General features: G+C 36.9%; 1 protein-coding gene across 3 annotated transcripts in view; it reads right to left on the minus strand.

The window, feature by feature from the left end:
* The window catches only part of TTC17 (tetratricopeptide repeat domain 17), a 116,697-nt gene that overhangs the window by 72,652 nt on the left and 17,820 nt on the right, over positions 1-26,225 (minus strand). For all 3 annotated transcript variants that reach the window (XM_045893876.3, XM_045893875.3, XM_054511978.2), the window contains exons 2-13: positions 22,117-22,206; positions 16,947-17,116; positions 16,181-16,292; positions 15,797-15,928; positions 10,420-10,529; positions 9,460-9,604; positions 8,884-9,023; positions 7,316-7,476; positions 5,375-5,487; positions 3,019-3,165; positions 1,004-1,119; positions 682-847 (exon numbers count right to left, since the gene is read on the minus strand). In XM_045893876.3, the coding sequence (XP_045749832.1) occupies positions 682-847; positions 1,004-1,119; positions 3,019-3,165; positions 5,375-5,487; positions 7,316-7,476; positions 8,884-9,023; positions 9,460-9,604; positions 10,420-10,529; positions 15,797-15,928; positions 16,181-16,292; positions 16,947-17,116; positions 22,117-22,206 (1,602 nt within the window). The remainder of the gene's footprint in view (positions 1-681; positions 848-1,003; positions 1,120-3,018; positions 3,166-5,374; positions 5,488-7,315; positions 7,477-8,883; positions 9,024-9,459; positions 9,605-10,419; positions 10,530-15,796; positions 15,929-16,180; positions 16,293-16,946; positions 17,117-22,116; positions 22,207-26,225) is intronic.

Below are 26,225 nucleotides of genomic sequence, written 5' to 3' on the forward strand. Positions count from 1 at the left end.
ATTAAATTTTAAAAAAGGTTGTTGTGATGGTCTGTTTCCTCTGCAAAAAAGTAATTTTTTCATTTGTATCTATGGAATGGTATCTAATGTAGAACAGTATGTAATATAGAATGTAGATACCATTCTAATGGAATCTAATGTAGAACTAAATTTCTAGTCAGTAATAAAACATTCCTAGTTATACATAACTAGTAGGAATTAAAGAACAAAGCATAACAGAACTTATCTATAATATCTGTAAAGTAGTTATCAAATTCATACAAACTTCCAAGGACCTTATATATAAGGCCAAAGCAGGGTTGATAAGGCCAGGAAGAGAATCTTCAATCTTCAATTTATACAAACTCCTGGAGGCCTGGAGGATGCAAAGCTAAATTGAAGCAGTTAGAATGGCCTCCAGTAGATGAGCTCTGCAAGTAAACAGAGGTCTGTGTTGCTCCTCCCTGGGGCACTCTTATTAGAGAGAGTGCTTAGGTGGTCTGTGTGAACAGCACACTTTTCTGGCAATCCTTCAATAGCATGAGTGTCTTCTTAATGATTCCACCAATTCTTGACCTCTATTCTCAGTTTTAAAAACTTTAAGTTCAATAACTGCCTTCTATCAAATTTTTGTTCCACCTAAGAGGCTTGTGAAGTCACCCAGAATGGACGGCAATAAACACCAGCCTAAGTGAGCCTTACTTTTCGTGCATGGTCATCTGGCATTTTGGCTTTCAGATCCATGCGGACCTCTAATTCTTTGACTAAGTAGGACAGAGTCTGGCTTTTTCTGAAGTCAGTTATGGAACAATCAGGGGTTTGGGCCTCTTCTTCTGAAGAATAATCATCACTGTTGAGTTCGTGGATCCTGGCACAAGAAAAAGGAACAAGATTCATATTTTCAAAGTTTGGGTGATTTCAAGATAAAGACTTAACCTTTCAAGTCCAAGGCTGGTGCTCTCAAAGAACTGCCAGATGACAATCATGCAGAATCAAGTGCTTTGCCAAATCCATCAGCACTTGCCTGAGTCCTTTGTTTTCCGGAGGCAGAAAATACGTTGGCAATTCCTCGCCAAGAGGGACTCTAGGATAGCTTTCTGCACAATCTGCTCTTTTAGGCCAAAGAATATGCTGTTTGTCCTAATAAAGAGAAAAAGTTCTCATAAATTTTCTTGGATTCAATATTTCAACATGTTAAATAAACTTTTAAAAGAACATAAATATACTAGGATAACTGAACAATTTAGTATTTTAAAATAATTGTAGATACTGTGGTAGACTCTATAATATTCCTTCTACTGAAGACTATTAGTCTAAGTCAGTAATTCTACCTGCTTTACCATAGACTGGTTCAGGGCTGGGCAGGCCTAAGTCAGTTGAGCCTAATGAGATACAAGGAGAGGCTTGCTTGGGGATTCTGGGAAAGAAAAGCCAGTCTTAGTCTCTTTTGCCACATAGGAACAAAGAACATGTTGTTCCAAGTTGCTGCTACTGGCTGTCACCTCATGACCATGAGGAAGACAAGCTTTAGGATGAAACCAATACCGTGGATGGCAAATTGAAGAAAAGGAAAGAAATGGGTCACTGATGATATCATTGGCCCATTGAATCAACCAAACCCAAAGCTTGCTCTGATCTCTGGACTTTGTGTAATATGAAGCATATTTTCTTTTAAGCCAATCTGAAGTAAAGTTTACGATTTGTCCTGAAAGCATATATAAGTTTATAAAACTGGCACAGAAAACTACTTTTCCCTGAACTAAGACCTTTTCTTTGCCAATGCCAAAGTTTAACAATTGTTTTGATTTGTAAAGTGTTCATTTTCCTAAATATAAATAACACACATCAGAGGCTTACTAAACTTAAATCGTGAAGCTATCAAACTTTGAGGAATTTATTTTACATAGAATTAAATCTAAGTGGCTATATTAATTCTGATTGAACAAAAACTCGATTAAATTCTAAAAATTTAATATTGAATAAAAAACACACGGTATCTATCCTCATACCTTGGTATCCCCATGGGCTAACATACAATTATTTCTTAGCTAGCTCAGAAGTACATATTTATTGGGGCGCCTGGGTGGTTCAGTGGGTTGAACGTCTGCCTTCGGCTCAGGTCATGGTCCCAGGGTCCTGGGATCAAGCCCCGCATCGGGCTCCCTGCTCAGCAGGGAGCCTGCTTCTTCTCCCTCTCCCTCTGCCGCTCCCCTTGCTTGAGCTCGCTCTCTCTCTCTCAAATAAATAAAATCTTCAAAAAAAGAAATACATATTTATTAACTTATTATCTGTATCATCTGACAGAATGTAAGCTCCAGCAAAGAGCTTGCGTACTATATTCATAGTACCAGCCTGATGCACAGATGGGAGCTCAATAAAAGAAAGCTGATTAAAAAGTGGAATATAGCTGGCTCTTGAAGAGCACAGCTTTGAACTATGCAGGTCCACTTACACGTGGATTTTTTAAATAAATACAGTGCAGTACTATAAATGTATTTTTTCTTCCTCATGACTTTTTTAACATTTTCTTTTCTCTGGCTTACTTTATTGTAAGAATACAGTACATAATACCTACAACATAAAAAATACGTGTTAATATATGGTTTATGTTCTCAGTAAGGCTTCGGTCAATAGTAGGCTATTAGTAGTTAAGTTTTGGGGGAATCAAAAGTTATATGCAGATTTCTGACTGCATGGGGGCTAGCCCCCATGTTGTTCAAAGGTCAAATGTATATACAAGCATATACTTAGCTCAAGTTTAGAAACTTTCTAGGGTTGGCAATTATACTCAGAGCTCAAAGTTTTAAACTAAAATCAGAGTGTCTATATGCCCCACTTGATTGGGCAGAAGACCTCAAGGCAGACCCTGTGTCTTGCTAATCTATGACCTAGCAGAATGCCTTCTGTTTAATATAAGTTGGCTAAGTGTTTGCTGAACTAAGCTGAACAGTCACAGGGACCATAGTATTCAATGAACATGAGGGCCAATGCTTTCAGAAATCTTGTCTGAAAAAACTGCATCAACCTCTATTAACTTACCCTATATGCATCAGAATCCCTGCCCCAGATCCAGAGAATGGAATGGGCTACGGGAGAAGGCTTGACCAAATCACTGATATCACTCTGATTTGCCTGAACATCAAAATTCACAGACATCATACTGGAGGTTGATGAATCCTCACCAAACTAGAAAATGAAAAGAAAAGTTGAATCAAATGGGAAGCAGAAAAGAAGTTGTGACTAAGATTTAATCTAACCCAAAACATCAGTGAATACTGAAACCCAGTAGGAAATCTGAAAGTAGGTCAGTAATAAAGCGATCAGATCTTTACATTTTCAGAACTAGGCCCCAACACTATTCTCTCAGAAAATGCATAGTTAGCAACTTTCAATCAACTATGCCATTGGAGTACAAGAAAAATGGCATGGATTCTTCCTTTCTTTACTGTCCCTCTACTTCCTTTCTGTGATTTGGTCTCTTTTAGGTATAAAGGTGAGCTGATTCTCTAAGAGGTTTGGCTCATTATTGCCCTCCCCTATCTAGACTAAAATGATTGCTACTCTATAGAATTAGTGTGCTGTGGTAGAAGCAAGGGAACTTGAAAAAGGGCTCTCAGGAGTTTAATATAGCTATGACTTAGGCATCATAACTATTATACAATCAACTCCAAATATAAATACAGCCTTCCTCCAAACCAAGGTAAATCAATGTTTGATATTCTTAGGGGATACCCCAATTCCTGTGTATTTCTAAAACCTTGTTGGATAAGAGAATGGGACCAGGTTGGGAGGGAGTATAAAAGAATGGATTCTTTCACTATGTAACAGAGAGGCAACTTATGGATATTCAACACTGAAGCTACACTTTTACAGGGGAGTCTTCCAAATGGTCTTGAGACCATCATAATATCCAAGTTACCTTGATTTCCATCTCTAACATTTGTAAATATTATTCCCTTTTTTCCCCCTTAAATTAATGCTTGGATTTAAGACAGGGAGCTATAGGGACGACTGGGTGGCTCAGTTGGTTAAACATCTGCCTTTGGCTCAGGTCATGATCCCAGGGTCCTGGGATTGAGCCCCACATCAGTCTCCCTGCTCAGTCTGCTTCTCCCTCTCCCTCTGCTGCTCCCCCTGCTCGTGCTCTCTTTCTCAAATAAATAAATAAAATCTTAAAAAAAAAAAGGGAGCTATAATCTCAGATGTTAAATCTGATCTCCCTTGACTGTGTTCGAAAACTAAACATGGGATATCGCTAGAAACTAGTTGACAAAAATCGTGGGAAGCTTTTGGTCCCTATTACTACTTCTTCCCTAAATGGCCTCTTAATTTTTGCTTCTTTTTCTCAATGAGGTCTGGGTTTTTTTGGATTAAAGAGTACTAATTTTTCATGGTTTGTCCTACTATAGAAGCTGTTCTGATCTATTAATTATCTTAACTGCTTATCTCTGGAAATTCCTGTATCTATAATTAAAGACATGATAGGTTTCAATAGGATATGATAAATTTTACTTTATTTTCAACATCCTTTTGCATGATACTTGGAACTCTGGTTGTGCTTACTATCTGTATCAGCCCAATTAGATGCTCTCTGGTATCATTATAAATATGTATTATTTCTTCCCAACTAGTTAGCCTAGGATTGTATGCGTGTGTATGACTGCATGTATATGTATGGATATACACAGAGACAGAAAGAGAGAGAAAACATCCATGCATGTAGCAATAGTGCTTAATAAAAATTTTCTGTTGACAGGGCGCCTGGGTGGCTCAGTCGTTAAGCGTCTGCCTTCGGCTCAGGTCATGATCCCAGGGTCCTGGGATCGAGTCCCACATCGGGCTCCCTGCTCAGCGGGAAGCCTGCTTCTCCCTCTCCCACTCCCCCTGCTTGTGTTCCTGTTCTCGCTGTCTCTCTCTGTCATATAAATAAATAAAATCTTTAAAAAAAAAAATTTCTGTTGATAATGATCATTTTGTTAATGTTTTTAGTTGAAGCAACATAACTGGACTGATGACTTCAGGAAAAAGCATGGCTACTCTTTCCCAAATTTTAAATTACTGCTCTTACTCTAATAAGTTAAAAAGGAGATGAAGGCTTTGAGTTAAATACTAGTAACAGCCCAATATAGCTCTCATGGTAAAGGAGAAAAGAAAAAGACATATACAGCTAGTACTTGGGGGAACTGGAAATATCATGCATGAAGTAACTGAGAAATCTGACTATCTACGAAATATTTACATAGATAGTCTACGAAATCTGACTTCATAAACATACTCAAAACCTTAAATTAGTCATGAATTTGGGGATCAAATATACAAGGAATCGAGGGGGGGAAAACAATTTTACTCTTAGATATGCAAAGTTATAAAAACTAGAAGAGACCAAGAAAAAGACCTGAACATAGTCCACATTTTCAAAAATATCTCCACGATGGTAGCGCACAGGTTGGTCCCACTGGCAATGTAAACTATGCTGCTGGTTGACTAGACGGCATATCTGATGATTTCCTGGAATAAGAAAGGAAATTGCAATTGTTGAGAAAGATCAGCAATGCCAATATGATTTCATTTAGTTTCAGAGCCTGGCAGAGTACTACACAGGGAGTACTATAGAGGGAAACACTCATTAATGGTTAGCTAAATTAAATCATTCTAAAGAAGCCTCAGTTTCTCCACCTATAAAAAACAAAGGGGCTCCACTAAATCACCAAAATATCTTCTGGTAATTACATTCTATGACAGTAAAATCTACTGATTACATTGTTTTTAGAGACTTCTGCCATTTCTCTGGAGACAATCTGTTTTATATACTTCATAATTCTGTTTCAAAATTATATATAAGAGCCCTGGTTGTATTGTAGTTGCTCTAACTGTAGAGCAAGCAGTAAATAACCCCAAGAACTGAACATATTCTTTATATTCAAAATAGCAAAGAAAACGTATTAGGTGGATTGTAAAATGGACTTTAAATGGTCACAGCTAAGGTTCAAAGACTTAAGAGGGCTTCCAGATCAATATATATATCAAAGGAGAAGTATATAAGGGATTCTATTAATTTATTCTTTGGTGTCAGCTGTTAGATCTACTCCCTTAGGGTTTTATCAGAAATGAAACATTCTGGATATAATCAAGTCACTGATATCCTGTCAACCCAAGTGCCCTTAGACAGTAGTTCTATTTCTGGGTCATGGACTCTAAGAGATTTTAATAAAAACTATATGCCTTCTTCCCAGAAAAAAAATTGTGCACATACATATTACTGCATGTAATTTTGGGGAGGATTTCAGAACCACCTGAAACTAATCCATTGACCCAGGTTAAGAATTCTTGCTTGAGAAAAATTCTAGCCTAAAATCTTACTTCTAAAATAAAATATTTGTTTTTTTTTTTTAATTTATTTTATTTATTTATTTGAGAGAGAGAATGAGAGAGAGAGAGCAGGAGAGGGGGGAGGGTCAGAGGGAGAAGCAGACTCCCTGCTGAGCAGGGAGCCCGATGCAGGACTCGATCCCGGGACTCCAGGATCATGACCTGAGCCGAAGGCAGTTGCTTAACCGACTGAGCCACCCAGGCGCCCAAAATATTTGTTTTTAAGGGAGGAAGAAAAGTAAGACAGCCTTATTGCCAATGTTGGCTTGACAGTGTGGATGCTTTGTTTCAAGGGTGTGTCTGGCCTGTGTTTACTTGGTATGAGGCCATGTTACTCACATTGTGTTTTCAGACCAGCAGCAACAGACATTAAATAGGAACGTGTTGGAAATACAGAATCTCAGGTTCTACCTCAGACCTACTGATAACAATCTGCATTTTAACAAGGTCTCCAAGAGACTGGCATGCATACTAAATCAAAGTGGGCCGAACAACTGTTGTTAAGACTTCTAGGATCTAGGGCGCCTGGGTGGCTCAGTTGGTTAAGCGATTGCCTTTGGCTCAGGGCATGATGCCAGGGTCCTGGGATCGAGCCCTGCATCGGGTTCCCTGCTCGGCAGGAAGCCTGCTTCTCCCTCTCCCACTTCCCCTGCTTGTGTTCCATCTCTTGCTGTGTGTCTCTCTCTCTGTCAATTAAATAAATAAATAAAATCTTAAAAAAAAAAAAGACTTCTAGGATCAAAAGATTTAATTTTTACTTTAAAATGTGAATTTAAAGAAACCTAGAGAGACCAAACCAGCTCCCCAGGCCTGCTGGTATACCCGCTATGATGACTTGATTTTAAGACTGAGGGAAGTCATAAGCACAACTTTATACTGCTTTAGGGCTACACAAAAGTTATGAAAGTAGAACATGCTAGAAATGAACTTCCTAACCTGTCTTTAATTATTTGGAATCAATACTCACCTAACTGTGCCTCTTTTGCCATCTGTGTCTCATGGATGATATTTCTTAAGATTTGCTCTTCCTGAATCAGCTTATGTTTTTCTAGGATCTCCTGCTGTCTCAGGTAGTGGTCATGCTGTTTTTGATATTCTTTCAACTCATTCAGTGTTCGCTGGAGGGATCTTAACATTTTTTAACACCAGGAAAAAGTTACAGAGCTTCAAAACTGAATTTTTAAACCCACTTACTGCATAGATTTTTCTGGTCCTCAGCAATAATTGCTAGTTTTTTTTCTTTTAACATACAACCACTGTACCACAAGTTTAGAAATAATGGGGCAAAATAAATCTACTGTTCTATTAAAACTTAGAGGCAAAAAGAGGACCCAAAATTCTTCCCTTACATATGACTATCTTGACAGTAAATGGTGTGTTGGACTGTTCAGGTACCTAAAAGATACATAGCAACATAGTATAAATCTTGACATATTCAACAACTATTTCCCTCCATAAAGTCTGTGTTAGTTCCACAGACATTCAAAGCCACCTTCTCATCTTTTGATTCTACGTAAAGACAAGGTTAAGAGAAAGGGCCAACAGTACTTTGCTCTTGAACTCTAGCTCCTTGGGTTTGTGGATTTTGGAAAAAATCACAGAAACCTGGCTTAGAAAGAAATATTCTCTACTACCTGGTATCAATAAATCAGCTGCCTGATTATATTTAATCACAAAATCCTTTCTACCTATTACATTGTAACACATGGAGATTTAAGAGCTGTACAGATTGTGCATGAGAGAACCAATTTGCTCAGCCAGGACAAGTTCTGCAGAAGCCAGGTATAAACAAGTAAGTGGTCATTCCTCCCTTTTCACCACATTATGCTTTAAATTGATTGGAAAATAAGGAAATGCAATAGTTTAATGAGTTCCAAATCTCCATTTAATTCTCTAATAATCAAAGTTGCCTCAAAACATTGAGGCTAATTCCGTAAGAAGAACAATTCACTTTGAGTTATGTTTCCTAACAGGCCCTGCTACTTATGGAATCAAATACATTTTTATTAAGTACGTTGCAAGGACCAAGTACAACAGAACTTCATCACTGTAAATTTACAGAAATCTGATTAAAATATGGGCCAAATAATGTTTCTCAATGTCACTTAACTAACGTAACATTAGCCCAACCCTAGCAGCTAAAGAGGAGAAAGATCAAATACAGCACATGCAAGTGATTTTACTGACAATGTATTCTGTGGAAATTAAAACGTAACCGAATTACTAATTATCTGACAGCACCCCCACTCCATCTGACTTCATAAAAGTAATCGATGGTCAAAAGTATACAGACCTAAATGACAGAATTTACTGCAAACATTCTCTAGTTCCTGGAATTCATACTGTTAAAGATTCCTCTACACAACCCCTGAGTTGTGCTAACCCCTCTGGATCTGGAGAAAAGGGATAGGACTAGCAGTCGTGAAGAGGTGTTTTTAATTCTAAAGAACAAATGAACACTGGCATCACCCTACACAGGTCTAACCTAAGGTTCTACAGTGCTAGGGCTTCAGTGAAATTTTCTCACCCAATTACCTATGTTGGGCTTCCAATTTCTGCTCGAGTTTTTGCTGACAAAGGACAGCATGCTTCCTCTTTATAGCTTGCTCAAACCCAGGTTTGGCCTGCAAAGCGTGGTCATAACAGAGCACTGAGTGGTTATACTCCCCCAGCATCTGAAGAGACAAAAACAAACACACACATATACACACACAGAGGAGGAAAAACTTTAGCCACAGTGTAGGTGGATCTGTCCAAACCCCCTAATGACTTATGAGATCACACTTATATCTCACATTATTTTTGATCAGTGACCAAATCCATAACATAAGATATGCTGTAAGACCTCTTAACTAGAAAGTGTTGCTATCTCCAGAGGCATACTCTGCAGGAATTTATGATTCCTATTAATTTTTCTTTTTTGTCGAGAGGCTAGGACTATTAGGATACATTATTGTGTTGACTTATTTTCCCCCAACTTCTTAATTTCCATTCCCTTTTCCTTGTTCAGACCAAAAGAGGAAGGGGAAAAAGTTATTTTTTAGTTGAAAATAAATTTTTTAAAAAAGAAAATAGCAACTGGTTTGCTCATGAAAATAAAGTTGTATTTACTGCATATATATTTCCCAAAGTGTAATAGCTGGTGAAGAAGTCACTGTCATCCAGAGCTGCATGGACCACAACAGCAGCATCTGCAGAGAAGTGCGCTCTGTGCAGAACATTTGCCAAGTTGACCAGGGCAATGTCTTTATTGTGCCTAAAAGAGAAGGAGAGGAGCAATTAGGTGTTAGGAGAGAAGTGTGTGCTCCATGATTCCATATAACTACTTGATAAGGGAAAATTACATTTGAAGTTATTGAACTTAGGAAAATAACTTTGAGTGTACTGATAGATGGAGAAAATAATTTAAGAAAATCATACTGTTACATTTTTATGTAACTGATGGTGCTTATTCAATCTGACAGCTACAAATTTTGCCATAGAAATAAGGTCGGGCAGATATTTTATGATTTTAAAATGTATTTAGGGCTCATTATTTGCTTTGAGAAAAATTTAACTTATGCTAATTCCTCCAGGCAAGGTCCGTATATTCAAGTTTCAAATGAATCAGAGGGTGTCTACATCATATATTTTTTCCTTAATAGAAATCAGAAGAATTTTGCGCTATTAACAACTGTGAACTCTTTGACTTCTGTCATATTTTTGTGATGGGACTAAATTCTTTGAACAGGGGTAGAGGAGAGTGTAAGTACAACACAATGCTTCTCCATACTGTTTTCTTACATACTGCTTTTTTTTTTTAATATATATATTTTTAAAATTTATTTATTCGACAGAGAGAGAGAGAAGCGAGAGAGGGAATACAAGCAGGGGGAGTGGGAGAGGGAGAAGCAGGCTTCCTGCTGAGCAGGGAGCCTGATGCGGAGCTCAATACCAGGACCCTGGGATCATGACCTGAGCCGAAGGCAGCCGCTTAACGACTGAGCCACCCAGGCACCCCTTACATACTGCTTCTTTACCAGTCCTGAGATATGTGGAGAATCAGGAAGTCCAGAAAGGGAGAAATCTTACCTGGAAGAGAAGTGAAGTGCTCGCATGGCACATTCCACTACTTGATACGGCTCATTCTTTATTCTCCAATAAAATGAAGCCATGTTATACAGTACCCATGAGGAAGAATTCTAGAGATTAAACAAATAAGATGACAATCAAACACAACTCAACATACTTTCTTCGACTTAAAATGTTCAAAATGAGCACCTTCACTATTCAGTCTCTTCTGAAATTTAAGCTGAAGAATAAGACATTACACCAATGAATAAGCAGGGGACAAAGTACCAATAAACTACACCTGTCAAAAGAGCCGCCTGATCATCAGTTGGGCAAGTTAAGTGGCTTCAGGTGTCATCTCCACAGAGAGATCATTCAACTCCAAGCTCTTGTTCCAAGAGTTCGGAAATCAAGCTGAAAAGCCCACCAAGTGGCCCAAACTTGTTGGCTCCTATTTCAGGACTTTAGAAGTTAGGACCTAACCTACTTAGAAATGCCAGTTGTTCTAACATGAAATTCCTGAAATGAATAGTTTCCTATTTATTTATTTTTATTTTTTTTTTTAAAGATTTTTATTTATTTGAGAGAGAGAGAATGAGAGACAGAGAGCATGAGAGGGAAGAGGGTCAGAGGGAGAAGCAGACCCCATGCTGAGCAGGGAGCCCGATGTGGAACTCGATCCCAGGACTCCAGGATCATGACCTGAGCCGAAGGCAGTTGCTTAACCAACTGAGCCACCCAGGCGCCCTCCTATTTATTTAAATATCTGAATGAAGGTACATACATAAGCAAAAGACAGGTTTATCCTTTTGGAAATGATGAATTTTTATTTGTTCTTCTTTCATCTGTGTTCACAATACAAACCTTCACTGCTAAAAATTGTCTTTAGTATAGAGTAATAAGTCTATTACTTAGAAATTCAAATAGGTTTGCTCCTTCTGTGGCCTGGATTTTTTTCATTTTGTAACATATACTAAATTTCAACCACATAGAGGTCAAAACACTGAACTGGACCATGACAAAAACTCAATGTAAATAGTTTAAGCCTATGAAGAGAGATTTCAAATTCAGCATGGCAAAAAAAATCATACAAAGCAAAAAAAAAAAAAAAAAAAGTCATAAAGTTTAAGATAAACTGGGAAAAATATATATGACACCCATGGTTTATTATCTTTAATACATAAAGAGCTCTAAAAAGAAAGACAAGAATACAAGACAAAATACAAGAGAATATGGGCCAAAAACATGAACAGACAATTCAAAAGTACAAAACAATGGCCAATTAGCAGGAAAATAATATAAAACTTAACAAAGAATATAAATAAAAAAAGATACAAATTTTCCTTTTACAAATTCACAAAGATTAAAAAGAATACCCAACACTCACTGTTGGCTACACTGTATATTAACTTCAGATATTAATTGTAGAAATGTTAGGTGAATACAGCATTTCTGGGGGACAGTTTGACAAGATTTGTGTAAAAAGCCTTAAAATATCATTACCCTTTGATGCTCAAAATTCCATTAAAATTTTATCTTAGGGGGTGCCTGGGTGGCTCAGTGGGTTAAGCGACCCAACTCTTGATTTCGGCTGAGGTCATGATCTCAGGGAACTGAGATCAAGCCCTGCATCAGGCTCAGAGTTCGGAGCCTGCTTAAAGAAGCTCTCAATCCCTCTCCCTGCCCACCAATGCCCCCATGTTCTTGCTGGTTCTTTTCTCTCTTAAAAAAAAAAAAAAATTATCTTCAGAATAACTAAGTTTTAACTATAAAGATGTGTAAAAATAAAAATACAAAAGACTACATTGTAAGATAGTAATTATCTGAGTGTTTTTTTACTTCCTCTTTTACAGATTTTTTAATATAGTCTGAATTTTTTCCACCAGAACAAATTGTTTTCTTCAAAAATAGTTATTTTTAAGATTAAAACTAAGTATAATTCTGCATTAATCAGCCTTAAGTATTCTTTTCAAGGAATGTATAGGATTTGCAAGTGATGCAAATGAGGGTATAACACTTGTGTAAGTGGTTAAGGGATATGTGTCACGTTCTTTCAGAACTGACTTACGACTTGGGTTTCAGTCTGTTTTGACAGCCCTTTGAGAAAGTTTTTTTTTCAAATCAACAAATGCTTTGATTTTTATCTCTTATATTCAGACTTTACGTTGTGAGTTGCGACCAAAAAATCTATTACAAATTCTACATGAACAAGTGAAAACACCGTGATTAAGTAGAATACTCTGTACATCATAGTATATTGGAAGTAAGGGAAAAATAATATCTTTAAAGAACTTTTTCTGTTAGATTTCTCATAAAATTTCCCCGACAAATCTATAAATGTTTTTTTTTTTTTTTTTTTTTAAGATTTTATTTATTTGCGAGAGAGAGAATGAGAGACAGAGAGCATGAGAGGGAGGAGGGTCAGAGGGAGAAGCAGACTCCCTGTATAAATGTTTGAATGTCACTATCAATACTTTCTTCTTTTCTTGAACACTTTTTTTCCTTGGCTCTTAGGAGACCACATTCTTCTGGATACCCTTTCGGATCTCTTCTGCTGGCCTCTCCCCCTTTGCTTGACAGTTAATTGTGGGAGGACCAAGGACTCAGAGTAGCCTCGTCTCAAACTTCACTCTCCTCCAGATGACCTCATCTAGTCCCATGGCTACCAACACTCCCTACTTAATTATCCTCTATCTATATATCCAGCTCTGACCCCTCCTGGAGCTCAAGTCTCATTTAGGTATTTCAAATTTAATGTGACCAAAACAGACTCTATCTTCTTTTCCTCCACCCCAACCCTGCTCCTTCTTCAAGTTGCTCATGCCAAAACTTCAGGAATTATCCTCAATTCCTCTTTCCCCTCATACCCTACATCTAACTCATCAGCTTCTAAACTTCTAAACGTTTCCTGAAATAGTTTAAGTCCCTCCATTTCTAATACTAACCATTCTAGTCCAAACTATGTCATCTCTCTCCTGAACTACTGCCCATAGCCTTAGAACTGATCTCTCTGTTTTCAGTTTGGGTCCCTTCAGTCATTTCTCCATCTAAGTTTAAGAGTATATTTTAAAAAATATTAACTAAATTATGTCATTCCTCTGCTCTAGCTTCCCAGCACTCAGGTATCAGCACACAGAGTCCTCACCCTAGCTTTCAGAGGCCTACTTATTATGGCCCTGGTCTACTTCTCTGGCTGAATTCCCTATCATCCTCTCCTCTGCTCACCAGGCTCCAACCTTACTGACCTTCACCTGTTACAGATTGAATCTTTGTGTCTCTCCCTGCCACACCCCCCCGCCCCCATTTCTATGTGGAAGCCCTAACCCAGTGTGACTACATGTGAAGACAGGGCCTGGGAAGAGGTGATAAAGGTTAAATGAGGTCCTAAGAGTAGGGCCCTAATCCAATAGGGCCAGTTCCCTCATAAGAAGAGGAAGACATACCAGATCTCTCCCCCTACACATACAGAGAAGGGGACATGAGAGGACCCAATGAGAAGGTGGTCATCTGCAAAGCAGGAAGAAAGTCCTCAGCAGGAACCGAATCAGCCAGCACCTTATCCTGGACTCCCCAACCGCCACAATTACAAGAAAGAAGTTTCTGTTGTTTCAGCCACCCAGTCTGTGGTATTTTATGATGGCAGCCTGAGCAGACTACTATACTACTGAGCTCATTAAAGGCTTCAGAGCCTTTGCCTTGGCTTAGAATGCTCTTCCTTGATCTCAGACAGTTGGTTCCTTCTTCTCATTCAGATATTGGCTTAAATTTCACCTTTCCAGAGAGGATGAGACCAACTGTTCAATCTAAAGTAGCCACACAATTACCCTCTATTTTAATTTTCTATAGAGAACTTACCACTATGATCTACTTTCAACTAACCATCCTTTGAAGGATATTTTAAATCCTAGGCCAGTTTTCCTAGGTAGTTTTTATTACTCATCAAGTTCTGGGGCTGCAATGTTTTACATTACCTTCAGAAAAACAAGAAGACAGTAACTTAACTACAAAATCATATATATATATATATATATATATATACACACACACACACATACACACACACATGTATATATATATGATGTATTTGAATAAACTTATGTTGCCCTTTCACATTTGAATAAACTCTATATAAATGTTGCCCTTTCACATTTTACTTAGTACCATTATAATACTGCTTGAAAACTAGCCTCCATTTTGGGGTGCCTGGGTGGCTCAGTCGGTTAAGCCTTCTGCTCTTGGTTTTGGCTCAGGTTGTGATCTCGGGGTCGTGTGACTGAGCCCTGCATCAGGCTCCATGGAGCCTGCTTGAGATTTTCTCTCTCTCCCTCTTCCTCTGCCCCTCCGCCCGCTCTCGTGTGCTTGCTTGCTCTCTCACGCTCTTTCAAATAAATAAATAAGTAAATAAGTATCTTAGAAAAGAAAAGAAACTAGCTTGCATTTTATGATACAACTCAGGCACAGAGAAGAGTAAAAAAAAAAAACAAAAAACAAAACTGTTTTCTAAATTCCCACATGTTATGCGGAATGATACATTTAATTTCTTGGGTCCTATTACACAATTCCCTATTTCATGTTTTTAAAAGTAGATGGTACCTTAAAAGAAAATTTTAAGACTTTATTGTTGGTGGTGATTCTTTTCTTGTCCAGAGAACAGTGACGATCTATGTATTGGGTAGATATTTCAAAGACACTAATGTTAAATTTTCTTTCACATTCAAAATATATAATCTAGCCTATAAGCCCTGCTGCTTATCTTGGCTTATAATTTGCTTTTTCATGAATTAGTTTATTTTTTTATTTTTTAAAGATTTTTTTATTTATTCATTTGACAGAGAGAGACACAGCGAGAGAGGGAACACAAGCAGGGGGAGTGGGAGAGGGAGAAGCAGGCTTCCTGCTGAGCAGGGAGCCCGATGCGGGGCTCGATCCCAGGACCCTGGGATCATGACCTGAGCCGGACGCAGACGCTTAATAACTGAGCCACCCAGGCGCCCCTTGAGTACCCATTTTTATTTACTTATTTGACAGAGAGAGACACAGCAAGAGAGGGAACATAAGCAGGGGGAGTGGGAGAAGCAGGCTTCCCACCGAGCAGGGAGCCTGATGCAGGGCTCGATCCCAGGACCCTGGGATCATGACCTGAGCCGAAGGCAGACACTTAACGACTGAGCCATCCCGGCGCCCTTCATGAATTAGTTTAAATAAACCTTTGGCATCCCTTCCTGGTAGAGAGGACTAGACTACCGATGTTTCTCCCTAGCTTTGAACTACATAGTTTACATTAATGTAATCACAAAAATCATTCTCTAGACAAAAACAATCTAGACAGGTTATTTTCTGAGAAAAAAACATCTTTTGTGCACCAAGTCTCCAGCTCTTTCAATCACTGATGACTTACCTTCTGCAGGCCTTCATGAATGAGGTGACCTATATCATCTATACTTCTTCCTAGTCGTTTAGATAAATATGTGAAGACTGGATCTTCTTTAGGTAATAGAGGTGCAGAAAGATTAACTCTCTCTTGTACACCCTGAAGAGAAGAAGAAAAAAATTGAAAAAACAAAACAAAACCACATACACAGAAAAAAGAGATCACAAGATAAAAGCTCACAAGTAACTCAGTATCTTATAGCATTTATTTTAAAGGAGTTTTAAGAAATAGGAGATGTTTGTAAAATTATAAAGCTGTTTGGAAGGGGAGAAGAAAAAATATTTATAAGCAAGAGACTACATTACAGAAAAAATGGGAAAAAAAAAAAAAATCCCAAATCTCTCTACTTACTCGCAGGTGTTGAAAAGCATGTATACTATATGGAAGTTCTAGAATTTTTGTACAATCAGGTTGCGCAGGGTCCGGAGGGACAGGAGATTCTGTGTCTATATAATCTTCAGGGCTAAAATCAAGAAGCCGGGAGCAATAAATGAATGAAAGGTGAAAAAATGTCTAATTTTTCCCTAACTGAACTATATTCTCATAGCATCTCATCTTTACAACCAGTATTAGTCATCATTCAACCTTTTTCATGCAGCAACTGTTGGCAGGCAGTATTTTAGGAGTTTAACTTAAAGGAGATAAATCAAGAGACAGAAAATAGTAGGTAGACCAAAGAACGTTACGATTATGAGCTTTTTAAAAGTTTTTTTAATATTCTTCCCAGAAATGTTATATCAATTTACACTTCTGTTGACAGCCTCTCCACATTTTTACCAGTTACTGAATTTTAAATATTTTTCCCCATTTGATAGGTGAAAACTATCTAAATGGTTTATTTTGTACTTATTTGATCATTACTGAGAGAGAGAGGTTTTCCACATGTTTATTGGCCATTTGTATTTCTTTTACTATAAATTGTTCAATCTTCTGTGGTATTAAGTATTTTTAATTGATATTTAAGAATTCTATGTGTAGTGTATTTTGAACTTTCAAATTTCGATAAACTCATCTGTGATTGGAGCTTATTCTCATTAGATAAATAATTTCTTATTGATTTGAGAAAGGTCTATTCAAGAAAACGTTAATTTTATTTCTGGAAAGAGAATTTCTTTACCTGATGTCTTTGCTTTCCAAAGTTATGTATGTGCCATCATACAGATCCAGGTCCCCTAAGGGCACTTTGGCTTTGATGCAGTCTGGATCTTCTTTATTATGTCTCTGTTCCAGTCCTGTATCTCTGTCCTCATTCTCTTCTATATGAATTTTTTGAGCAACTAATTGCTTCTGTTGAGAAGATAATGAGAACACAATGGATTTTTCTAATATCTCAGTCTAGATACCACATAAGAGAAAGGAGAATTTAAAATCTTCTATGTGAAGGAAGACAAGGATTCTGAACAAAGTAGTCCCCCCCTTATCTGTAAGGGTATCTTCCAAGACTCCCAGTGGATGCCCGAAACCATGGATAGTACCAAACCCTATATATATTGTATTTTTTCCTATACATATATACCTATAATGAAGTTTAATTTATAAATTAAGCACAGTAAGAGATTAACAATAATTATAAAATAGAACAATTACATTATACTGTAATAAAAGTTATGTGAATGTGGTCTCTCTCTCAAAATATCTTACTGTACTTATCCTTCTTGTGATAATGTGATATAATAAAATGCCTACATGATAAGATGAAATGAAGTGAATGACGTAGGCATTGTGACATAGTGTTAGACTATTATTGACCTTCTGACGATAGGTCAGGAGGAGGATTATCTGCTTCTGGACCACAGTTGACCCATGGGTTACTGAAACCACAGAACGCAAAACTGTGGATAAGGGGGAATTAATTAGTTGATAATAAATAAGCTTCTCTAAACAAGTGTCCATATATAGAAAGTAACAGTATATGACATTTATGATAATGGCAGCTGAATACCTTCATAATAGGATCTCTGACTACCTATAAACTGCATCTATCAACTTAACTTCCCTGGAACAGAATGGCTCAGCAATTAAAACTACCTTGAATTGTCCACACATCATATTTCAGCCCTTCGAGACATCCAGCATGTTGATACTGTGGACTGGAATAATTTCCCCTAATGCCCTGTATTCCAGGTGAATTCCTGCTACTCACAATTTTTTTTCTTCAAACATATAGAGGAATTACATAAAAACCTAAGTTTCCACCACCCACCCACATCTACCATATGATAACATTTGCCATACTCATTTCAGATTTTTTAAAAAGGAAAAATAAGGTAGTCGAACCCTTTCTTTACTGCCTTCAAAATCCCTCTCTCCCTTCCCAAAGTTACCACTATCCTGAATTTGTTTGATGTATCACTTCTGTGTATATCTTTATAAAATATTACTATATTACTCTTATTCTCCTAAAATATTATATATATATGTATATATATCCATATATATGTCCCAAATCAACATCTAGCATTGCTTTCCAAGCTTAAAAACTTTATGTAAACAGTATCATCCTATATCATTTTACAACTTATTTTTTAACTTTGTTTTTAGTATTTATCTACAGTGATCAGTATAGCTCTAAATTTTTCATTTTAACAGATGTATAAAAATGTATTTATCCATTTTTCTATAAACCTTTAGGTTGTTTATCTTTTTGCTATTAAAAATGCTGTGATAGGGGCGCCTGGGTGGCTCAGTCGTTAAGTGTCTGCCTTCAGCTCAGGTCATGATCCCAGGGTCCTGGGATCGAGCCCCGCATCGGGCTCCCTGCTCAGCAGGAAGCCTGCTTCTCCCTCTCCCAATCCGCCTGCTTGTGTTCCCTCTCTCGCTGTGTCTCCCTCTGTCAAATAAATAAATCTTTAAAAAAAAAATGCTGTGATATTCTTTTTTTTTTTTAACGATTTTATTTATTTATTTGAGAGAGAGAGAATGAGAGAGAGCACATGAGAGGGGTTAGGGTCAGAGGGAGCAGCAGACTCCCTGCCGAGCAGGGAGCCCGATGCGGGACTTGATCCAGGGACTCCAGGATCATGACCCGAGCTGAAGGCAGTCACTTAACCAACTGAGCCACCCAGGTGCCCCAAAAATGCTGTGATATTCTTATAAAAGCCTCCTTGTGCACATGTGTAAAAGACCCAGAAGGGGTAAAAATATGGGATGCAGGGGTCATATGGGATGCACATTTTCTGATTTAGACACTGTCAATCTGTTTTTTAAAGTTGTTATAACCACTAGGATTCTACCAACAGATTATCATAATACCCATATCCCCACAAACTTACCATCATCACATTTTTAGTTTATGTCAGTTTGATGGGCATTAAATGTTACGATTATTGGGGTAGACTGTATTACTATTAATGCATCTGCTGCAACTCCTTACAAAGGAGTCAACACATCACTGTTCTGCTTAACTCAGATGTGGCCAGTATGACTTACTTTGACAAATTTAACATGAGACGTGCCATTGAATCCTCTCAAGGGAAACATCTTTTAGAGCCAGTGTATGCTTTACTGTGTTCTTTCTTTTCCCTCAGGTACTCAGAATGGCAATATGCCAGACAGTGGCTGTTCTGTCAGCCTGGGTTCTGGCATTTGGACCAGAGTGATATTTAATATGACCTTATTGTTTTAAGCCATGAAGATTACTGGGATGTTACTAAATGATCTGTTTCCACTTACTCATTCCCTCCTGACTCTTTTCCTGTAGGTAGGCTATACTATATACTGCCCTATGACGTCAGGCTTGCCCATGTGACTTGATCTGGAAGATGGAATGTGAGTAGAAATGATGTCACTTCTAAGTAGAAACTTTAAACAGGCTTGTATGTTTGGTTACTCTTCCTTGAGCCTCCACCTTCCTCCATGAAACAGCACTGAGATTTTTGGGACTGTTTGTTACCAATGCAAAAGTTGTCATCCACTACAAAATGTAGCCATCTTAACTAATGCAATCATTAATGTGACTGAACATATTTTCATATGTTTATGAGCTATTTTGTAACTTGACCTTCCAAGTCTGCCTATTTTTCCCCCGTTTTTTTTTATTGATTTGTAGAAATTTATGAAGAGTGATTCTGTAAACTCATTCCTTATCAGTTATAGGTACTGCAAATATCTTCTCCCAGCTTCTAGCTTATGTTTTAATTTTGTTCATGGTGTCACTTGCTAAAGAGAAGCTTTTAGTCTTAAGATGGTCAAAACTATCAGTTGTTTTCTTAATTGTGATTTCTACATTATTTAAGGAATCCTTCCCTATCCGAATGTCATAAATAAAATATTTACTGATGAAAAACTTAACAAAGTAATAAGGTAAGGGCAAGCACTAGAATAACAGAAATGTAATCTATAGTTTTAATCCGTGTAATTTATTTGTTAAACAAGTTGTGTCATTTGTTCTGCAGAGTCTGCCACTCTACAGGATTTTGCTGACTGTATCTCCTAGGTTCATTTAATGAGTCCCTTTCTTTGTCCTCTGTATTTCCTGAATATTGATAGCAGGATCCAGGGGTTCTTTTTTTTTTTTTTTTTAAGATTTTATTTATTTATTTGACAGAGAGAGACACAGCGAGAGAGGGAACACAAGCAGGGGGAGTGGGAGAGGGAGAAGCAGGCTTCCCACGGAGCAGGGAGCCCGATGTGGGGCTCGATCCCAGGACCCTGAGATCATGACCTGAGCCGAAGGCAGACACTTAATGACTTAGCCACCCAGGCGCCCCAGGATCCAGGGGTTCTTAACTCTTTCGTGTCACAGACTTCTTTGGCAGTCTAATGAAACCTGTAGACCCCTTTCATTTTTTAAATACATAAAAAAAAAATATAGAGAGAATGACAAAGGAAATCAATTATACTGAAAATACTACTTGAAAGGTAGCAATACTCTTAAATTTTTAGTATGTTTGCCCATAAATTTTCTAACAGGATTTTAATTTATTCAGTTAGTTCTACCTTCTCCTAAACATGACAGAAGAGTCTAACGGGCTTTACCTAATCACTGAACATGCTTCAACCCAACTATGTATTATTTTTACCTAGCTTTACCTTTCAAAGTGCAAAAAATAAATAATTAAATAAGTTTAGCAACTTCTTCATCAGTATTTTTACTCATCATTATACATCCTATGCATATCTACTGGGTTTACTTTTCTTCTTGTAGAAGTACATCTTCGATTTTTTTTAAAAGTGAGAGTCTGCAGTAAGTAAACTCTTTGTCAGAAAACATCTTTGTTTTGCCCTCACTCTTGAATGATGGCTTACAGGAACATAAACTTCTAGTTTGACTGATTTTCCCTTAGCACTCTGAGGCTACTCCTGCACTGTCTTCTGGTACTTTAAGAAGTCCATCTCGTTGTTACGACTTTGTAGATAAATGGTATTACTTAGTTTCATGGCCTTAAGTCTGTATTTCAGTGTCTAACAAATACACATCTGCAGCCTGTACCTTTACCCCAGAGTCCCCACTACCTTAATCAAAAACTGATGGAATCAACCTTTTTCATTTTTGTTTTCATTGACATGGTGAATGGCATTTTCCTCCTTCACATACTCTCATTTAAGTCTCTTTATATTATATAATACTGCCTCTTAAAAAAAAGAACGGCAATAAACATATACAATGTGTATATGCATCTGAAAATAAAATCTATTTTCTGCACCACTGCATTCTTTGAACACTGTGTTTAAATAAAAAACAGATAAAGCTTCCAAGCATGAAGCAGTATAAATACACCTATTGTCTTATTCCTACTTTTTCAGATAACTGATGTTGTTTGTTATTAAGCAAAATCAGTTTATGGAAATCAGTGATAGAAACAAAAAGGTCGCACTTTATTAGTACGAATAGATTTCAAGTTTTCAAAGTGCAAAGTGATTAATGCTTTCACCTCATCATAAAAAACACACAATAACAAGACCCTACTTGGGAATTAATAAAAAAATATATTTTTTATAGAGTACTGAAACCATTTTTCCTTTTTGTATTTTACCCAAACTCTCCTTCTAAGCATATGCAGAGAGATTATTCCTTTTCATACTTGATGGAAAAACTTATACATGGAACCCCTGTTCAAGGATATAGTGAGTCAAGAATCAGGCAAAACCCAGGTTAGTCTTTTTCTCTTACTATTGCTCAAATGTCATTCCAATTAGATGTTACTTTTAAAAATGTGATTAAAAGTATATATGGAACTGAGAAGAATCGGGCTTAAGAAATAATGAGCTTTCATTTTTCTTTGAATACAACAGCTCCTGTGAAATGCAACAAGTTTCAGCTGCGTATCACATTCCCATTGCCTCACCTCCAATTCTTTGAGGTAGTTAACTGTTGTTTCTTGTCTCATTAATATGACTAAGTCATGGGGATGCTTCAAGTTCATTGGTGAATCCACCTGCAAGGAAGCAAGCAAGCAATAAATAAAGCTCAGATTTCATCAACATTTGTTTGGATTCATAAAGTTTCCTTTAATATGCTTTAAATTACTGTTCAACCACCATTATAATCAGTATTAGGTGCTCAGTAAAACTCAAGGGGTATTTCAAAAGCGATCGCACATAAATTTCAGCAAAGAGAATGACATGTTCAATAGCTGCCCCTTGAATTCCAACATTAAAGAGTAAGTTTTGAAGCTAATATTCTAACTTGGTCAGTCATATAAGAAATATTCAAGAAGAAAAGTATTTGGCAACAAATGATAAAGTAAATTCCTTAAAAAGTAATTCACACCTATAATAATAAAAGGAATTGTCTTGTCTTGACAGAACATTCCATATCTGAACAGGTTTAGAGTGATAAAAGGAAAATACTAAAAGCACCTATTTTTGAAGGCTATTTGTGGAAGCCATAAATCAAAGTTAATATAAAATAATCTTGAGATTTATTATTTACAACTCATGTTCTCTGGATCATAAACGGGTGACTATGTTGTTGAAGATGTAGGAAAAATGAACCCTCATATGCTAGTAGCAGGCTTATAAATTTGTTCTTGTCTAGAGGGTCATTTGACAACATGTATCAAAATGTTAAAAGTGCATACCTTTTGATATGGCAATATTAACTCTAGGAGACTATCCTACAGACATTCTTAAACAAGTAGGCAAAAATAAACACAAGGATGCCTACTACAACACTTTTAGCTGCAAAAAAAATTAAACACAATCTAAGTCCATAAATAAGGGAATAGGGAGGGGCGCTTGGGTGGCTCAGTTGGTTAAGCGTCAACTTTTATTCTCAGCTCAGGGTCATTATCTCAGGGTCATGAATTCAAGCCCTGCATTGGGCTCAACTGGGTGTGGAACGTACTAAAAATAAAAAATAAGGGAATAGGGAAGTCCACTATCTAAAATGGATATAGAAAGACTAGATCTACTGTCATGGAAGGATGCTCACAATGTATAATTAACTAAAAATAAAGAATAATAAGTATACTATGATATTTTGTTTAAGAAATTACATATATATATTTATAGATATAGATATAAACATGTCTCTATATGCACAAAACTAAGTAACTTTATAGTGGTTTCTTTTGGGAAGAGGGATTAGGAAGAGAGGCACACTCACGTCTATATAGTTGTATATTTTTAAACTGTTTATAATGTAGACATAATACATTTATAATAAAGAAAAAACAACACACACGTGGACATACACACATGTTTTTCGAATTTCAGAAAACTCTGACAGTGGCCTTGGTACCTAAGGGATGAGATAAAGTTCCTGCATCCCATGGTGCTAGACTGGAACTGTCAAATTATATACCAGCCCTTCAGGAAGTTCCACTTTGAGGAAAAACTATCTTTTTGTAACCTCTAAGAAACTGGTATCAACTCAATTAATCAAATTGAGAGCTAGCTTTTTTTTTTTTTTAAAGATTTTATTTATTTTTTGAGAGAGAGAGAAAGAGAGCGAGCATGCGTGGGTGAGTCGGGGGAGGGGCAGAGGGCGAGAGAGAATCTCCAGCAGACTCCATGCTGAGCACAGAGCCCTACCCAGGGCTCAGTCTCATGACCCTGAGATTATGACCTGGCTTAACCAACTGAGCCACCCACGTGCCCCTAGAGCTAGCCTTTTAAGTGCAGAAGGTAGGCTTGCATAGATCTTGGTGATAAAAGACTCTATTAAAAGAAAGATTTTAAAGAGAAGAAATAAAAACATGAAATAAAGTTGGACAGTTGCTTTAATAATATGCATTAAATTGGACAATGTTAAGTGACTACAGATAAAACTCATCTGCCTTTGCTCATTCTACCATCTCAGAGACACCAGAGGAAAAAGAGATGCTAATTCAGAGTAACTTCCATACTTTTATTGCAATTATCTGAACTACATAATTATAACTGTATAGTTGTGAATAATTATCATCGCCCATGGTCTTGCTTTTAAGATGAGATCCCTTCACTGCTCCCCTTGGCCTTCCCACTATATTGGAATCTATATCAAAACTGGACTCTGAATTTAAAAGGCATTAAAAATACAAAAGCAAAGCCTATAGTACTTGACCACCTGAGCTGTAAATCTCCTCTACCAATCAATCAAAGCTAGCAAAAGCCTACAAGCAAAATGCTAGGTTTATCTCAATAAGAAATAGAAAATTTTCAAATACTATGAAACTTTTCTTTTCATAGTATTTGAACATATGCCCAACAGTCAAATGCATGTAGTGCAGGGAAAGCTACCATAATGGATTGAATATGGACTGATTTAACTCCAAAGCCCATCGATCTTTTTTACAACAATGTAATAAATTACAGCACACCATAATTTTTATAGAAGAAAATGTAAAAGCTACAGCCAGTGGCCAGATTACAAAAGAACTTTTCATAAAGATGCCAAAGAAAGTCTGCTTACTTTGCTACTTTGTCCAGAACTTTAAGAGGTAACTATTTAGTACATAACTCTATAAGGATTTTTAAATGAGGTTTTTAGGGGAAAAAAAAACAACAACAAAAAAACCCAACAAGATGGGGGAGGAATGAGGGAGTATGACATTCTAATTCCAAAATACCTAAACAATCTGTTCACCTGATATTTGGAGAACTGCAAGAGGAATGAAAGAATGAGATAAATGAAGATTTACACTGAAGAAATACTGAAAGCACACTCTTAGTTTTAGATTAAAAGGATACTAGCTAATCAGGGCTTTCTCATATTTAAATAGCATGGGATTGGCCAACATTCAATTGTGAGGAAGTACTTTTCATTTCCTTGAAGCTTTAAGTTCAACAAAGATATAAGAGCTAGAGGAGGTATAAAGGTAAAATTATTAGCAGAAGGAAGGAAGTGAGCCCACTGACAGCTGTGCTTCTCTTTTAGACATGGCAGCAAATGGCATGGATCTTTGCCAGACAAAGGTTGGTTGCAGATTTATAGCCTGACATGTATTTTTTATTGAGGTAACCTCAAGTTCTTACAAGTTAAGACTTTATAATTATCTTTGGCAAATGCCAATCGGCTTGAATTTCTCTCCTTTTGAATACCTCCCCTCCTTAGGTTACAAAAGAGAGTATGCCTGTAAAGACTACAACATCCATTCAGCCAATGAAGGTTTATTAAGCCTCTATAAACCAGGCCCACTATGTCAATATTTGAGGCCTATGTACTCCAATTTTATACACAATGTGAATGCCTTCAAAATCTTTAGCATTTAGAAGAGGCTGCTATAAGCCCAGGAGCAAAAAGTGACAGGAATTAGAGTGGTAGGTTAAAAAGGACATGACGTATACATAAGACCTCAAAGCACCTTATGGCTTTTTCACAAGGGACAAGCAACCCTACAAATGTCTGTTACTTCACAGCATAATAAATGATACTTGTAATGACCTGAATCATAAAGAAAAAGGAATTATTTTCAATTTGTTCTACTTAAGATGGTGAAAAATTATGAAATATATTTTAGAGCAAAGTTATACTGAAGGGTAAAGCTGACCAAATATTTGGAAATTAGCTATATGAAACTGTATTATACAGAATGATTCATTCTCTAAGAGTTCTCAATTCAATTTCATTTTTCTTTGAATACATTATATAAGTACATGTGTCCAATTATATATAACAGCAGTAAGTATCTTACTCATATCAAGTTCATTTTCATGTATTTCAAAATTTGCTGCTGTCTTTATCATTAATATCTACATTTCTAATCTGGAGCCCTACCTCTGTGAATTCAATAAATTCACATGGTAACAGGGGAATGTCACTATATAAGGATAATTACTTCAATGTCAAATCAAATAAAGGGTGAACATTTTAAACTTAAAATACCCAGTCTAAGGGTATAAACATTTTTGAGTTCTACAAAAGCATGAGTGAGTCCATCACTTTCCACTGGTCCTTTATGACAGGAAATTGATCATTTCCATTATAATATTAATTCCAGCTCTCATATGCAACTTATTCTTCACATATGCT

Source organism: Mirounga angustirostris, unplaced genomic scaffold (genome assembly GCF_029215605.1).
Source record: "Mirounga angustirostris isolate CCGP_5_RB_7025 unplaced genomic scaffold, mMirAng1.0.hap1 SCAF_13, whole genome shotgun sequence".
NCBI lineage: Eukaryota > Metazoa > Chordata > Mammalia > Carnivora > Phocidae > Mirounga > Mirounga angustirostris.